This window comes from Cheilinus undulatus, linkage group 18, assembly GCF_018320785.1.
Source record: "Cheilinus undulatus linkage group 18, ASM1832078v1, whole genome shotgun sequence".
Classification (NCBI taxonomy): domain Eukaryota; kingdom Metazoa; phylum Chordata; class Actinopteri; order Labriformes; family Labridae; genus Cheilinus; species Cheilinus undulatus.
This window is the reverse complement of record NC_054882.1, coordinates 40,767,350-40,784,433: the sequence shown is the minus strand read 5'-3', so window position 1 is coordinate 40,784,433 and position 17,084 is coordinate 40,767,350. Positions and strand designations below refer to the sequence as shown.

Sequence of the window (17,084 nt, the reverse complement as noted above, 5' to 3'; positions counted from 1 at the left end):
CATCATGCACATGTCAGATTTTAAATCTGTCACTCTCTCTTTCACAGTCAGCCAGTCGTTCTGTGCAGACACTGCAACCCCCCTCCATATCAGCCACCTCCATTCAGTGAATCAGCATCTAGTCCAGATCCTTACAGGTCTCCTGGTTATCCTGCCTCAGTCTCCTCCTCCATGCCACCTCATTGGGCCAGCTTCCCAGAAGTCTACTCCTCATCTGATCCTGCATTGTTCATCAACACCACCACCTAACTCCATGTGTGTGTGGGGGGGTTATCCTATTCCTGCTGTTTGCCGAAGAAGTCATCACAATGGAGTCTAATTGCCAAGGGCTTTGCAAATTTCTCCTTCCTTAGATTTGTACAATAGATTATTGCTAAACTCATATGAAGTGTATCCTGACTGAATTAAGAGATTCAGAAAGTTTGGTTCAGCTCAGAGGCCGTTGTGGTTTGGCTCCTAAAAGGCTCTTCATTGGTACAAGTTTGGCTTTTCAAATGTGGATTAAAAGATGAAGGAATGAAAACCTGCACTCAAACGAGCATCTACAGTAGCCTGTGTCTCACATTATGAAATGTTTTGTAGCACCGGCTCGTTCATGAACATCACATCATAACCAGCCTTTTAGCTCAGTACAAGACTCCTCAAGACTTGTGCCTCCCTTCATCTGGCTAGATGATGCTAGATGCTAGAAGGTCTGCAGGACTGAGGAAATTGTGATATTAGCCGCATTTCCATTACCCTTAGAAATGCCCAAAATCTAAATAGCGCAATAAAAACCTGGTAATGGAAACACCTGAATTTTGAAAACCCCGTAAAACAGGGATGTCAAACTCAAGGCCCGGGGGCCAAATCTGGCCCATGCATCAATTATATCCGGCCAGCAAGATGATATTATATTTGTGTTATACCTGGCCCACCAGTATGAGGTCTGCAGAGGAGACCAGTAGGAGTGTAACAGAGAGAAAGACAGCGAAGTGTAGCGAGAATACTCACAATGCAGGGAGGAATAGAGGAATATTCACCCTCTGCCATGACTTCCAGTTGTCCAGTGAGACCATGGGTGAGACTGTCAGTGCATCTGTTGGCACCAGCACCAACAGCCAGTGCTTTGCCTCACCGTGTTTCCACCCCACCGGGCAGGGAGTAATCGGTGAATGCCGTGGTGAGGGACACATGGGGACGGATCCAGGAATTTTTAAAGGATTCTGCTCTATTGGGAGATAAGGCTAATAGCGGAGGTCTATGCACTCTGAGTGCTTTTCTTGTTTAATACTTTGGCCTTTTCAACTCATAATTTGGATTTTATGTGTCACATTTTTATCTTTTAGATTCACAATTTGAATATTAAGTCATATTTGACCTTTTCAACTCCTTACTTTGGCTTTTTTATCCCATATTTTGACTTTAAAACTCATGATTTCATATTTTTTTCCTATTTTTGACATTTAAAATTAATAATTTTTACTTTTTATATTATATTTTGACCTTTTAGAATTAGATATTAAATTTAAGTCATATTTTTACCTTTTTAAGTCATTATTTTAAATTCTAGCTCAAATTTTGACATTTTCAGCTCCTAATTTTGCCTTATTGATCACATATTTTAACCTATAAAACTCACAATTTAAAATTTTAAGTAGGGCTGTCAATAGATTAAAATTTTTAATCGCGATTAATCTCACAATTCCATAGTTAACTTGAGATTAATTGCAAATTATTGCTATTATCTATCATATTTTTACTTTCAAACTAAAAAATGCCCAAATGTAAAATAAATGCTGACAGTAGGAAATGACTGTCATCAGTCCAGTAGATTTACTGGAATGATGTCAATAAACACACATGTGAAGCTGCTTTTCAAAACTCATGAACACACAAAGTAAAAGAAGTCTCAGTGGAGAACTTTTAAGGTGTATTAAGAGGACTTAACCATATTTTCATTCTTCAGATCATAGAAGAGCTACAATTTTAATCTAAAACCATTTCTTCTTCCTAAATAAAGGAGACCCATAGTCTATTCTGCTTTTTAGCTTATATTATGATACTCTACAGAGCTCATTCACTCTCAGGCTTACCTGTAACCTCTGCTCCCCTGTCACACACCAGCCTGTGCTGCTCTGTCTCCTCCTCCTCATGATGCAGCTGTATATTCACCAGCATCAGACCCTCCTACAGGGACTGCAGAGTCATTGACACTTTTGCAGCATCTGGATTGACTGTTTTTTTAATTTGGTGTTTATTTACAGTTCCAATCGATCATTTTAGTAAGCTTCGTTTTTTTCCGAATACTTTCACTTTCAAGGAGGAGCTGAGTGGGGATGGGACAGGGGGGTTAAATGGACCTTTAGGAGACGTGATCGGACCAGTCAGCAGTCAATATAAAGGCTCAGTGCAGCTGTAGTGCTGGTTCATAGCAGATATAAATAAAGGAATAAATCATAGAGGCCCAAATCTGTGTTGGCACACCGGGAAATGTCCGGTATGCCAGATAGCAGATAGCAGAGTTGTCTGAGTGTCTCCGTAGTAAACAAACCCAGGATGGAGGGGGCGGCTCTCTGCATTTGCGGTGTTCTCGGCTAGCGAATGGTACGGGCTATTTAAGACTCTATGAACTCCTTGTAACTCCGTTCATGTCGACAGTAGGAGAAACTAACTTCAGTCTTATCTGACATGATCTGAAAGCTGAACCTGCCATTCAAAAGTCTCTGTCCTGTATCCATTTCTGCTTGCTTGTACCGCATCACGATGGCACCACTTCCTGATCTGACAAACTACAGGATGGGTCGAGGGTCACACAGAACGCGCATGCGTTAATCGTGCGACAAAAAAATTAGCTGCGTTAAAAGTAATTTGAATTAACGTGATATTAACGCGTTAACTCTGACAGCCCTAATTTTAAGACATATTTTGACCTTTTCAACTCCTTACTTTGGCTTTTTTATCCCATATTTTGACTGTAAAACTCAAGATTTCACTTTTTTTTCTTATATTTTGACATTTTAAATTAATAATTTTTACTTTTCTATATCATATTTTGACCTTTTAGACTCCCAGTTTTAAATTTAAGTCATATTTTTACCTTTTTAAGTCATTATTTTGAATTCTAGCTCATATTTTGACATTTACAACTCCTAATTTTGCCTTATTAATCACATATTTTGACCTATAAAACTCACAATTTAAAATTTTAAGTAATATTTTGACTTTTAAACTCATAATTTTAAACTTGATCTCATATTTTGACCTTTCAGACTTATGATTTCAACTTTCTCCTCACATATTTGCTCTTAAAAACATTATTTTTCTATTTTTAATATGGTGTTCTGATCTTCTGAACTAATTTGTTTAATTATTTTTATCTCAGATTTGAGCCTTTAAACTTATCATTTTTACTTTTTTGGATCTCCAAATGATTTATAATCAGTGCTGATTTTATTTTCATATTTTTTTATTGGTAAAAATGAGGTTGACAGTTATGGTTAAAGGTTGACCCTGTTAGGCCCTCAGGATAGACCTTAATCTAGAATCTGGCCCCTGCTGCGAATGACTTTGACACCCCTGCTCTAAAATATTGCTAAAAAGTTTTTATGCTCTCATGAGGAGGTTTTTCATTCATTTCAATATAGAAATATATCACAAAAGTGCAATGGAAACACTTTTTCCACATTTATACGTCACAAGACGTAACGTATGGTGTCACATGACCAGTTCAATCCGAGGAAACATGGCGCAGAAGAGGAGACCAAGACTTTTCCTAACATCTAACTTTTCCTCTGAACTTCATCCGTTGCCTTCGTCTTTTGTTTAAAATGATCAAGGCAACCGTCGTAGATGTAATCATAACCGTACCAACACGCAGCAGGTTTTGAGCGTCCACCTTCCTGGTAGTGGAGTCTTACAAGATGAGACTTTACGAGGATTACAAGGCTCATGGCCAAAACTCCCTTCAATGGAAATGGTTGAAATTTTATAAATATCACTTTTATTTTGCTGAAAAACTGTAAAGGAAACGCAGCTACAGATCACCTCCATGCCAGGTAAATCGATTAAAATGTGGGAGGAAAATATAAAGACTCAATGTAGAAAAAGCAGTTCTAACTTTCCAATGTTCCCATTCATTCCCAACTGCTGCCGACCATCTCCTGACCCCCAAATTTATTTGCACATCATCATCATGTGACTTCAAAAAACCTACATCTACTACCTTTAGGTCCAAAGTGCAAACGTTCTGAAGAAAAAAACAGATAAACACTCGTGTTTCAACCTAAAGATGCCGTGAGTGGAGAGAGAGGCTACAGGAGCATCTTTAAAATAATACCATCTTTGACATCCTACCTTCCCTCTGACTTCCTCTGTAGTAATTTTCACCCCTGGCCCACGGAAAGACACCGGTTTAGATTAGGATCTCATTAAACTCCCAGCAGGAGCGATAATTGCAGAGAGGATGTGGAGCAGATTATTGGAGATGTGGCAAGGGATGAGCCAGCTTGGGGCCTGACTTCACACTCCACTCTGTTTCTATTATTACAGCCAGTCTCAGAGACCTCGAGCTGCTCACATGCGTCACCTTCACAAAGACGTAGAGTGCAGACGACCTGCTGCAAATCTGCTGCTTTCTTCCAGTCTTATTCAGTTCAATACATCTGACCAGAGCTTAAAGAAGAGACAACACACATAGACATGGAAATACCCTTTAGAGAGCTTACATCCTCTATAAATGGGACTTTTTGATCATTTCTCTATATTTTCACACAGTATGAGACATTTTTATGGATTAAATTTACTGATTTTATTTGAGTTTTCCTTTTGTCACGTTTACGCCTTCATTCACACTTGTTCAGTGAAGAAGAGATTCAGTGATGGATAACATCCTCCAGAAAATCCTTTTACTTTCAGAGATATGCCCAAAATCTCTGCCCAACATTCTCAGATTAAACAGATGTCATCATTTTTCACCATTCTATAACTGACTGTGCTGATATCGCTTAGTTTGCATGTTTACTCCTTTGTGATTCCTCTATTTGTCGATAAAGCATTACTCTGCAGCCTGAGTTTGTCTTGGGAGATTAATAAAGTTTTATCTTATCAGTGAGTCGGTGTTGTGTCTGCAGCGTGTGTGATAAACGATACTGTGAAGGTTTCAAACATCTCCCCCGGCTGTACGTCTTTAATCACATCTGCCTTCAGAACGGAGCTCAAACAGCTTGCATCCTTTATCCCACAATGACACATTTCTCTCCCTCTCTCTCTCTCTCTTACTCTGAAGTGACACTTAAAGCAGTTTTCAGGATTCCTCTTAAATAGTCTCTTCATACTGATCAGATCTTTTCAGGGTACAAATTAAAAACTCAGCAGCATGAAAGTGTAGAAGTGGTTCACATTACTTGATAATCATGATTATTTTCATCCTGACTCGCCCTTACAGCCAAAATCAGCAACGGCCTGATTATCAGAGGGTTCTACAGATTACCTTGGCAGAGTCTCCTGCGGTGTGAGGAGTGTTAAGAGTGATTTTCCCTCTCTGATCTGCTCAGGAGACGATTACAGGCGCTCCAGCCTGAGATTCAAAATAATAAACGTTCAATAATCACCACCAGAAATCCTGTTTTGTGGAGAGAACAGAGAGGAAACCTGAGCAGAACTGCTACATGGAACACAGCAATAGCCAATCAGGAAGAAATCTGGCCAAGGAGGAAGCACAACAAACACAGCCATGGCTTTGCAGTCAAGTGATCCAGATGAGAGTCAAATGGGGGCAGGAAGTGAAGAAGAGCATTCAGGAATCAGCAGAAATCGAGGTTAGACAGAGAGGTTAATTTTGTCCTGATTCTATGTTAAAAGTTGCTGAATGAGTTGTCCTTTCAAAGACAGATAGACTGGCCTGGTTTTAAAGTCAGAATCCTGAGACTTAAGTCAAAATTATGAGAATAAAGTTAAAATCCTGTAACCTTGCAAAGCAGATGGATTTGCCCATTTCCATGTTTCTCACTGGGGAATCCATCCTGAAAAGCTCCTGTCTGAACCGTTTGGGCCCGGTTAGGAAGTGACAGGACCAATCAGCGATGAGGGGCAGTACTTTTGGGCATGGTGGAGTCATGACATGAGCAAGCAGCAACAAGAGTCTGGTGCCATTATGGCGGAAGAGATAAGCGTGGATACTGCTAAAGTGCCAGTTTTATCAGAACTTGACAACATTTCTTCATTAATTGAAGAACAAAGAACAGCACTGAGTTGTTTTCTTTTCAAAAACCACAAAAGTTGTGTACTGACATGTCTACAGTTGCCGTGGTTCATGTTATGCAGCTCTAATGGAGTTTAGGGGCGCAGTTCGCTGGCGGCTCCGTCACTTGTTTTGTTGCTCTGATTGGCTGATAAAGATGTGACAGACAGAACATTCATCCAATCACCCTCCAAATTTTTTTCAAAGGCTCTGCCCTTTCCCAAACGCTGTGCATGAGTGGTTTTCCAGATGGGAGTGTGAAAGAAATCCATCCATATAAAGATTTCTGACTGACCACTTTCTTCCATTGTACAAAAAGAAGAATGATGCTTTCTGTAGCAAAATTATCTTCATGCATGACAATGCACCACTTTTGTCAATTCTGAACACAGATATTAAACTCTATGCAAAGACACTTGCCTCTCGACTGGAGCCCGTAATGTCCTATTTGGTTAAGGAGGATCAAACAGGCTTCATTAAAAATCGCCTTGCATCTGACAACCTTCGTCACCTTCTCCACATCATGGAATTTTCTAAATCTACAAACTCATCTAATACCATTTTGTCATTAGATGCGGAGAAGGCATTCACGCCTTGAGTGGCATTATCTGTGGGCAGTATTGAATCACATGGGCTTCAGTAATAAATTTGTATCTATGGTTCAGCTACTCTATGCTAATCCATCAGCCATGGTTTTTACAGGAAACACTTGCTCCAAACGCTTTCCAGTCTCTCGAAGCTCCCGGCAGGGCTGCCCACTCTCCCCCCTGCTTTTCGCTCTTTCTTTAGAACCTGTGGCCCAGGAAATCCGGCAATCAGTTTCCCATGACCCTATTATTATACAAGACACTAAGCATTATATTTCCTTGTACGCTGATGACATTTTGCTCTTTATTCATAACATTTCTCAGTCTCTTCCTCATTTGTTAGATATATTCCATAATTTCAGTCAGATTTCTGGATATAAAATTAACTGGGAAAAATCAGCACTACTGCCTTTAAATCCCCTTGACAGACTGCCTGCCACCCCCTCAAACATTCCAGTTGTTGAAAGCTTTAAATATTTGGGAATCACAGTCTGCTCCTCTGTTTCTCATACAGTATCTTTTAATTACAAAAATGCAGTGTCAGAGGTTAAGAATGACTTACAAAGGTGGATCAATTGCCCCTTTTCCTTCCATTCCCACATATCAGCAATAAAAATGAAAACTCTCCCACGAATACATTTTTACAACTCAATGCTTCCCCTTCCCCCACCCAGCGGCTACTGGAAAGAGTTACATTAGGTAGTCTCAAAATTTATATGGGGGAAAAAGAAGGCTAGAATGAAACTCTCAACACTCCAAAGAGCAAAAAGGGAAGGTGGATTAGGTGTCCCAAACTTTCAGCTGTACTATTGGTCCTTTGTTTTACGCCCTCTTTCTAAGTGGTTGGACCCTTCTATTTTAGTTTGTTGGCGACCAATTGAGCAAAACATCGTCCATCCACATAGACTGCAGGACTTAATATATTCCAACATTTCTCTTAAACAAGCAAGTACTAAGTTTGGCAGCATCATTACTGAGCTTATCTCTGTTTGGCAGCATTCAAATACTTTATGCAATATTACATCAAAATGGTTTCTTCATTCGCCCATATTCCATAACTATTCTCTACAAGTAGGAGGACACCCAATTTCATTCCCCACTTGAAGCAAGAAGGGGGTGTATACTTTATGAGATATTTTTGGGGTAGGGGGCTTACGTTCATTCCAAGAAATTCAGAATCTCTTTAATTTAGCAGGAACTTCTTTCTTTTTCTACCTTCAGCTGCGCACAGCAATGAGCACCTATGGTGTTCCCTGGGACAGCTCACTGACTGCCCATCCTTTTCATGCAATATTGACTAAACTCAACAGCATAGTTTCTACCTTTTACGCTACTTTACTGGAAGCTACTGCTAATCCCCTATCTTTTTACAATGCATGGATGAAGGACCTACCATCTACTGTTTGTAACTGGAATTCAATCTGGCAAAACACCATCCTATCTTCCAGAAATCCTAACCACCAAGTTATTCATTTTAACTTTATTCAGGGGTTGCAGATTTCTGGAAGGGAGTCTGCGATATTCTATCATGTATTTTGGCCAAACATGTTCCATTCTCACCAGATGTTCTTCTGCTTAATGACAGCTGTAGCTTACAGCTTTCAATTAAACAGAAGCGTGTCCTTCTCGCTGGCCTCACCACTGCCAAAAGACTTATAGCATGTAGATGGAAACCCCCCCCCATTTATTATTGGTGCAGAAATGGTTGTTGGATTTTATTGATATTGCAAATATGGAATGTTGGGCAGCAGAATGCATCATGCTAAACCTGATAATGTAACATATTGGTTTGATATTAAAAGAACTCTTAATGCCTCACTATGAACAGCTTTATTACTTTTTTTGGTCCATCCTTGGGGTCCTTGGGGTCCTTGGGGTGGGGTGGGTGGGTAGGGGCTGGACGGGTTGTATTTTGTTTTATCCTTCTTTTATGTATACTGGTGTTGTAATGATTGAGAACACAGGGACAGACTTGTCTCGATTTTGCATGCTTCATTTTGGCCTGTTACTCATTTACCATTTGTTCAGTATTGCTATATGTACATGCAAATAATCTCTCCTTCCTGTATACTGTCTTCTAATGGGACACAACACTATGTATATCCTTATTCTGAACTTTTGTTCTGAAAATAATAAAAAATTGATCCAAATAAAAAAGCACCATCTAATGCTGCAAAGAATACCTCTGTGTCATTGGCTGCTATGGGCATAAAAGGAGAGAAACTCATGGTGTGGCCCCCATCCTCCCCTGACCTAACGTGACATGCCAGATGGATTTGTTTCACACATCCATCTGGGAAAGCTTCGATAGGAAACGTTTGAGAAAAGGCAGAGGCTTTGAAAAATCCTCAGAGTATGGGTGAATGTTCTGTCTGTCACATCTCTACGGGCCAATCAGAGCAACAAAGCAAGTGACGTAGCTGCTAGCAAGGCGCGCGTGTGCAGCTACTGATGAATAACGCGAAACATGTTGATTGTTGACATGTAAGTGCTCGACCCCTTTCGTTTTTGAAAAGAAAACAACTCCCTGCTGTTCGTTGTTCTTCTTTTAACAAGGAAATGTCGTCAAGATCTGATAAAACTGGCGCTTTAGCGGCATCCATGCTAATCTCTTCCTCCATGGCTGCACCAGCTCTTGCTGCTGCTTGTTTATGTCACGACTCTGCTGCGCCTGAAAGTACTGCCCCTCGTTGCTGATTAGTCCTGTCACTTTCTAACCAGGCCCAAACGGTTCAGATGGGAGCTTTGCAAGATGGATTCGCCAGTGGAAATCAAGGAAACGGGCGTATCCATCTGCTTTGCAAGGTTACCCCTAACCTCAACCCTATAGAGAACCTTTGGAGCTTCCTCAAGCTAAAGATCTATGAGGGTGGGAGGCAGCTCACATCAAAACAGCAGCTCTGGGAGGATATTCTGACATCTTGCAAAGAAATTCAAGCAAAAACTCCCCAAAAACTAACAATTTCAATGGATGTTAACATGGAACTTGGCCTGTTAAGATGTTTTTGATTGAAAAAGCTTTAATTTAAGTAAATATGACTTCCTAATAGGGGCATGACGAGACATTTATCTCACAAGACAAAATTTGGGCCCACGAGACGAGATTTTACCTTTTTTTTAATTTGGGAAAAAAAGTAGATGGGTGGATAATATGTCCTTTATACAACTGAAAGTTGGAACGTATTCAGGTCAATTCAAAACTAACTAAACTAACTCGAATTGTACTGAATAGGTTATCAATGCTTCCAAACAGTATGTCTCGTATGTCTTGGTGAGTGAGTGTGTGTCTCTGCTCTGCCAGCTGTCAGACAACAAACAGGGCGTATTAAACTGGAGCTAGAACTTCGGGTTTTTTGGAGCAAACAGTGGACCCTATGGCGATCAGACAGAGTTTGTTTTGCTAAGTTTACTGCTGCCATATACAACAGCCTATTGCGCTACACATGTTAAGCTTCTGAGTGATGATAGAAGCTGCCAACAGCTGATGGATAAGTGACTGACAGATGGTGAGACGAGAACGAGACATGACGACTGAATCAAAGTCACAAATACCGGCACTATGAGCAAACTAAATAAACGCTGTATTCTCGTCATGGTGACAGCACAGGTTCCCAGCAGCAGCATTTAATCATGTCACACTGTTATGATGAACTATTATGCATAGGCGGATCATGTAGCGCATGCAGAGGAGGGGGTGGGGGTTGGATCTTAATGGATCACAGATCAGCTCCATCTTTTCATTAGCTCTCTCACACACAGTTTAAAGTGTCCAGGGCATCTTTGTGATCTTTTATAACTTCCAGTTTGGTATTGTTTTAGCTGCACAATTTTGATCTCGTGATACTGATTTTTCCGCGACCAGAAATCTCATGGCGTGTTGATCTTGCGAGATCTCGTGGCATGAGATCTCGTCACACCCCTATCTCCTAATGCTGCAAATTCAACAAATGACCATTTTCACTTCTTTACAACCCATAAAATGTTCTGAAACTCTGTTGTGCATTATAATGTGAAACAGTGCATTTAGAGTTTTTTTTATTTTGAAAAAATAAGTTATCATTGGTAGATTTGTTCAATAAAATTTGGATTATGCTCTAACGGTTGATGACTCGAAAATTATACTGTCATTTGCATCAACTATTTAGGAAAATCAGAAAAAAAAATCATTTGCATAATCATTTGCATAACCTTTTGGATTGCGGTGTAGTTTTAGTACAAAAAAATGTCCTCACATTTTGAGTTTTAACTTTTAGTCCAAGCATTTATTCTCTTGCCTGAATCTGGAACCAAATCATGGTAGTGTGTTCTGCAGCCAAACCTGGGGTCCCTGCTTTCTACAGCTGAGAGGCAGAATAGAAACAGATGCATTTTATTTTGGCAGATTTAACCACAGTGGAGAAAACATTGAATTTTTATATCTGACGAAAACTAAATCACATTTTAGTCTCATTTCAGTCATCTTTATGAAAACCAAACTTACTTTTTGTTAGTTTTAGTCATCACAGATCTATGTTTGGCTAGTCTAAGTCTTTCTCAAGTGTGTCAATGTACGTTTTTAGTCAGTGTTTCCCATACATTCATTTATTTGTGGCGGACTGCCACAAATAAATTAGGCCAGCCACAAATAGATTTTGGCGCTACCTGTTTGCCTTCGCTCTGTGAATGTAGCGTGTCATTAAAATGACTATATCGCCAATATCCGAGTATACATTACATGGAAGTTTTGAGTCGCCAGCGTGCATTTCTTGCTGGAGTTTCACTTCTCCCATTGTCCCTAAATGCATCTCTCACAGCAGAGAGCTGTTTCTCTCTCCTCCACCCATCCAGAAAACTCCTGCACATGCAGGTTTGTATCAGCAGTGAGAGAAGCAAGGGAGAGGAAGGTAAACAAAGCAGTGTGGCAAGTTAGCGGAGAGTTAGATGCCTTTTAAGGCGGACAACAAGAAACAATGCTGGATCTGCAGCGTTGAACAGTCGTTCAACTTTGAAAAGGAAGAGGTCGAACTCACACAGTATTTGTTAAAATATGCCGCAAGATGACTCTGACATAATGACAGCAGAAACAGAACACACAGCTAAAGACATGAGCCCAGTGTTGTTGGAAAGTCATGATTTAAAAAATCTCATAAAGATCACAATATATATATATATTTATAGTACCGGGCTATAGTAAAAATATATCAGGATATCAATTTTAGGCCATATCGCCCAGCCCTATTTTGGAAGCCCCCCCCCCGCAGCAACCCACCACCACAAATAGATTCCAGCCCTGTGGGAAACACTGTTAGTCATAGTTTTAGTTGACAAAATTAACACTTGATCTGAATACTTATGTCAATGTGATATTTCATGTTTTTATCTTTTAGTTTTCAAAATTTTCTAAAATTCTGTTTCCACTTTGTCATGATGGGATACTGAATATAGATTAATGAGAATTAAAATGTTTCTTTTTACTGTTGCATTAGGATAAACATAACTGAATAGAAAACAGTAAAGGGGGTGTGAATACTTTCTGTATTCTACCTTTTACTGTGTTTGTTTTCTCACCCGTAGATGCAGGAGATGTCGATGACCACATCGATCATGTCACAGCACAGCTCATACGTCTGCATGTCCACCGGACTGCTGTCTGTAGCGATGTAAATCTTACTGACTACATCGAACAGGAAGGCTTTCTCAATACCCGAGTTCTGAGGGGAAAAAGACAGAAACATTTGAAAAGAGACAGCCATTCATGTTATCAAACCTCAGCTGCAAACATGCAGAGCATGATCTTTCTATGTTGTTCTTCATGGATGATGAATGACCCTCAGCCCTAAAACATCCTGATGACTATAATGATGTAACAAAACAATTCATTTCATTAATAAATCATCATGTTTTTAATCACACGAGTCAATAAGGATGATTATGGGCTCACACAAGATTACCCCATAATCATTAAATGGCAGAAATGGGATAAATGATGATCACACAGTCCATCTATAATAAAAAATAATGATGATTACTGCTCTAGGCACATGAGCTTATCCTGAAACACTTTAATAGGCTTTGCTGATGGCTAATTCTTTATATGAACAGAGCAGGAAACATGCAAATTAAGTTCAGCTCTGATTGAAATGAGCAGAGAGGCCATGCCAAGTATGAAATACAAAAGCAATGCTGCTACTGTCCTGAGAGACAAAGACACACAAACGCACACCTGGTCCCACAGACAGACATGAAAAGGTTCTGAAGAGAAGAGTGAGGCAGTGCTGCTTGAAGCAGTCATTATTTTGGACAGCCATATTGATTTTCTGGACAGTGTTCAGCTCTGGAGTTGTGTAGCAATGTGATAATATTTGGGAAAATCAAGCATCAACCTTGACGTGCAGCAAAAAAGCACAAGCCTGTCTTATCAACAACTTTTACAGGTGAAGTTGAGTTGAAAATCTAATTTCAGACATGATGTGCTGTACAAGGAAAAGTCTGTCAAAGAAAAGTCAGATTTCTGCAGCAGCAGATGCCTCCAGAATCCATATTACAGCCATTCTTAAATGTTTCAGTTTAAAATGTTTACAGGCAGTCGAACAAGCTTTAAAGGTCACATATTATGCAAAACACTGTTTTTCAGGCTTTTCTAACAAAAATATGTGCCCTTGTCCATAATCCCCCCCCCCCCCCCACCACCACCACCACCACCACCCCACCCCGCTTGGAAGAAAGTTCTGCCCTCCTCTCAGCTGAGGATCAGGAGAGACCCATCCATTAAGCCACACCCATTTTGTGAGAGGGGGTTGGTCAGGGGAGGAGTCAGACAGCTCGTTAACATTTAAAGCAACAGACATAGAAACAGCTCGTTCTGAGCAGGGCTGGAACAGAGGGGTCTTTAGACATGCAAACATCCAATACTGGAGTGTTTTTTCAGCAACAAACTTCACAGGCATGTTTTGGGGACCTCTGAGACTGATATACACTTGTCTTAATGGGTAAAATATGTGACCTTTAAGTGTCTGGTCTGAGAAATTCCTAACGGTTTAATCTGGTTAGTAGTGGTTTAGCATATTATCACTTTTATCTGTCCTTGTTTGTTCTACATCAGATGATAAAATAGTCCATTGTTGTGTATTTTTTTTTCTGCATTATTGTAAAGCGGTTTATTGCAGTGCTGTAACACATCATGAATTAAAAGACATGAAAGCCAAATATGCCTCCAATCAGGGTTTATGCTTTTACATGGAGTCTACATTGTAGCTATGCCGTACCAGACTACATCGTTGTAGCAAAGAGCAGTTAGTAACAGCCGCTGCTTCAAGAGAGACAAAGCCACAGCCCACTTGTTAAAATAATCCAGGACTACAGACAAGTGTGATATCAGTTTAAATCACACTTTCAGCAGGTAAAGATGTTTGTTCCTGCTGTGCTGGGCTGAGTTTCTGTTAGCCGGCAACTGCCGGTCATTGGCTGGTAAAAAGGGCAGAAGTCCTGCAAATAAAAATATAACTGGTCAAAATGTCCGGCAGAAAACATGCAAATGATCAGATAAGTAAACACTGAATGCTTGCATATTATATTTTGTGTAACCTAGAAGATATGTCTAGGATGCAATAATATTAACTACAAGTTGCCTAATCTTACTACATCTACTGTCCCGCGGTGCTGGGGTTGTTTATTTCCTCAGACGGCAAGCACATGGCTAATTATGTACGCACGATGATGTCGACGTAAATCTATCTCTATGAGCATGCTCAGTACGGCTGGAGACTCTGCAGGGAAAGTTTGACCAGAGCTTTCTTGTAAAGCAGAATTTTAATCTAAGTGAGGTTTTCCTAGTTAACCAAACTTTTAATATCATCAGCGGTATGTGGAGGGATTTTGAGTATGTCGCCGGTACAAGTAATGAAGAGGCTGAAACGAAGGGAACTGCTGAGCATCGTAAACACTGATGCATCAGCATAGAGAGACAGGGCTACGCTGGCTAATTAGCAAAAGTAGTCTTGGATAAGCCGTTAATGAGAGGAGGGCTGGACCGGACTATCTGCTGGGGAGCTTTTGTCTTTTCGGGACTAGTCCAAATAAACCAGGATGGTTGGATTTCCAGCTTATAGTTATATCATCATGAGGTCTGATATTAGCAACTGACGGTAAGAATCATTATTTATTTGAAATGTAGAGTTCTAACGCAGTGTCCAGTTAACAGAGCACTGGGGAGTTATGTTTGGATCCTGGTGGAGGATGGTATTTGGCTGTTGTAAGCTGCAAAGTAACAGTCAATGTGCTAACAGGCTAACAAGAGCTGATGTGAAACTAACTGTTGTTGTTTTTGAGTTTAACGTGGGCGTGTATTGTGTAATTGACTGTGCGTGTAAGGAAAAGTGCATAGCCTTTATTTTGAAACTTTAAACCACTTACACAAAGAAAAACAAGAGAAAGTCTTTGTGCAGTCAGTTCCAGGGTCTAAGCATGTGTCTGTAATAACAGGGTAATAATTACTCAGGTTTACTGTTCGCTTGGTTTCTACTGTCTCAGTTTTGGGTCAGGTCTGGAAATAAAAATGTGTCCTCAGTCCCGTTTAGCACAGACTTGTATGTATCAATGTATCACAGAATATCAGATGTATGCGTTTTGCTGCTGTTAATACAGCAAAATAATGTTAAAGCAAATGTCCGGTAGTTGTTCTAAATGGCCGGAATTCTTGAGGACTGTTGGTCATTTTGACCGGGGAAACACTGGTGCTGGGTTCAAGTGACACTGAGATAACCACTCCAACAATTAGCCTATACCCTGACATGGCGGAGCACTGTGGTCTCAGACTTTAGCTGCCTGTCTCTGTGTCAGAGCAGGAGATGCAGGAGTCTGGGATTAAATCAGCATTATCACAGATCGATATGTTAGGTTTAGGGCTGTAGTCAACCAAAGAAAAACTTGGTCGACCAAAATCGCACCCAGGCACCAATTAATTGATTGGTCGTTCAAGTAAAAAATTTCATTCATTATAAAAAGTTACCTCGTCGGGGACTAATTCAGTCCATCCAGGTTCCTCACTGCACCTGCTTGGTACTCTAAATGATCCTAAAATGAACGTAACAAGCCTTTGGAAGCATTAATACATCTTTTCGGCTCATCATCTTACTATATAATATAATTAATTGAGAGACGATCAGCGCGCACCTGCCTTTGATCTCTGTGATCCTGGCATGGTAACTCTTTAAACTCATATAGCCTACAAAATAACCTCAGATCATCGTTTTTCATTCGTTTGTAACGGTAACTAATAACAGGATTACTTGATCCATCCCGCATTGTCATTTACAAGCATAAAGCAGACAGCATGCAGCGTTTATTTACGGAGGTGAGAGGAAAAAAGTGATCAGGGTGATCTTGGTCGACCTAAAGCTTCCCGATCAATTAATCGACCAATCAACTTGAAGCTGTCAGCCCTTGTTAAGTTACTCTTAATAATCTGTCAGCCACCGCGGCCAGAAGGATGGACATATTCCTGTGACACTGAAGAGAAACAAGGCATTTGGCAATGAAGGAAGCTGAAGAACAACCTGTAATAAGGATAAAAACTCACAGTTAATTCATGATTTAAAGTGTAAGTGAATCCCCGGCTCAGAGCTAACTCCGCCCACCTCCGTAATTCAAAAAATGCAGAGAAAGTGAGCAGTTTGGTTCTGATAGGAGGGAGGGGAGAAGGACGGGGCTTTCCAGATGAGGCGGGAGTGACAGTGATGTCCCCTTATCAGAGAGAGACACAGAGTCCCACAGCACTGCTGCCTCAAAGTGACCTTTTAAAGTGGAGGAGTTTTCCCCTCTAGAGTCCCCTGAAGCAGGCTGTAGTGTGGTAGTGGACCGTGGTGGTTCTGAGCACTACCTGTGCGGTCCATTGGCTCCAGCAGCAGCGTTACTACAGCTCTCGGAGCCGAGGCAAGAGAGGATGGGAGTGGTCTCTGAATGGTAAAGTCAGTTAGAGGCGGTAACGCTCTACCTTTTATATAGAGTTTGTGAAGTAGAAACCGACCGATGGTTGGTTTCTACCTCACATAAGCCCCACCTTTTCAGAAAAGATTTTTCAAGGCAAATGTCTGTTTGAGCTAATTAAATGCCGTAAAATCCGGATTTTTATCAGTTTGGTGCAAATTTCAGCTATAACACCAACACTGATGTGTTTTATTATAGTTCAGTCAGATACCTCAGTGTACAGTTGAAAAAAATGTTAAAGTGTTCACTACCTCTTTAACAAGGGAGGGCAGTTATGTTTTTTTTTTACATGGGGCCAGGTAGGTTAAAATGGC

At 40.4% G+C, this 17,084-nt stretch overlaps 1 protein-coding gene across 1 annotated transcript in view; it reads right to left on the bottom strand.

Moving 5' to 3' along the window:
* The window catches only part of rragd (ras-related GTP binding D), a 100,164-nt gene that overhangs the window by 39,369 nt on the left and 43,711 nt on the right, over nucleotides 1-17,084 (bottom strand). The window contains exon 5 of the mRNA XM_041811916.1: nucleotides 12,355-12,497. Coding sequence (XP_041667850.1) covers nucleotides 12,355-12,497 — 143 coding nt within the window. The remainder of the gene's footprint in view (nucleotides 1-12,354; nucleotides 12,498-17,084) is intronic.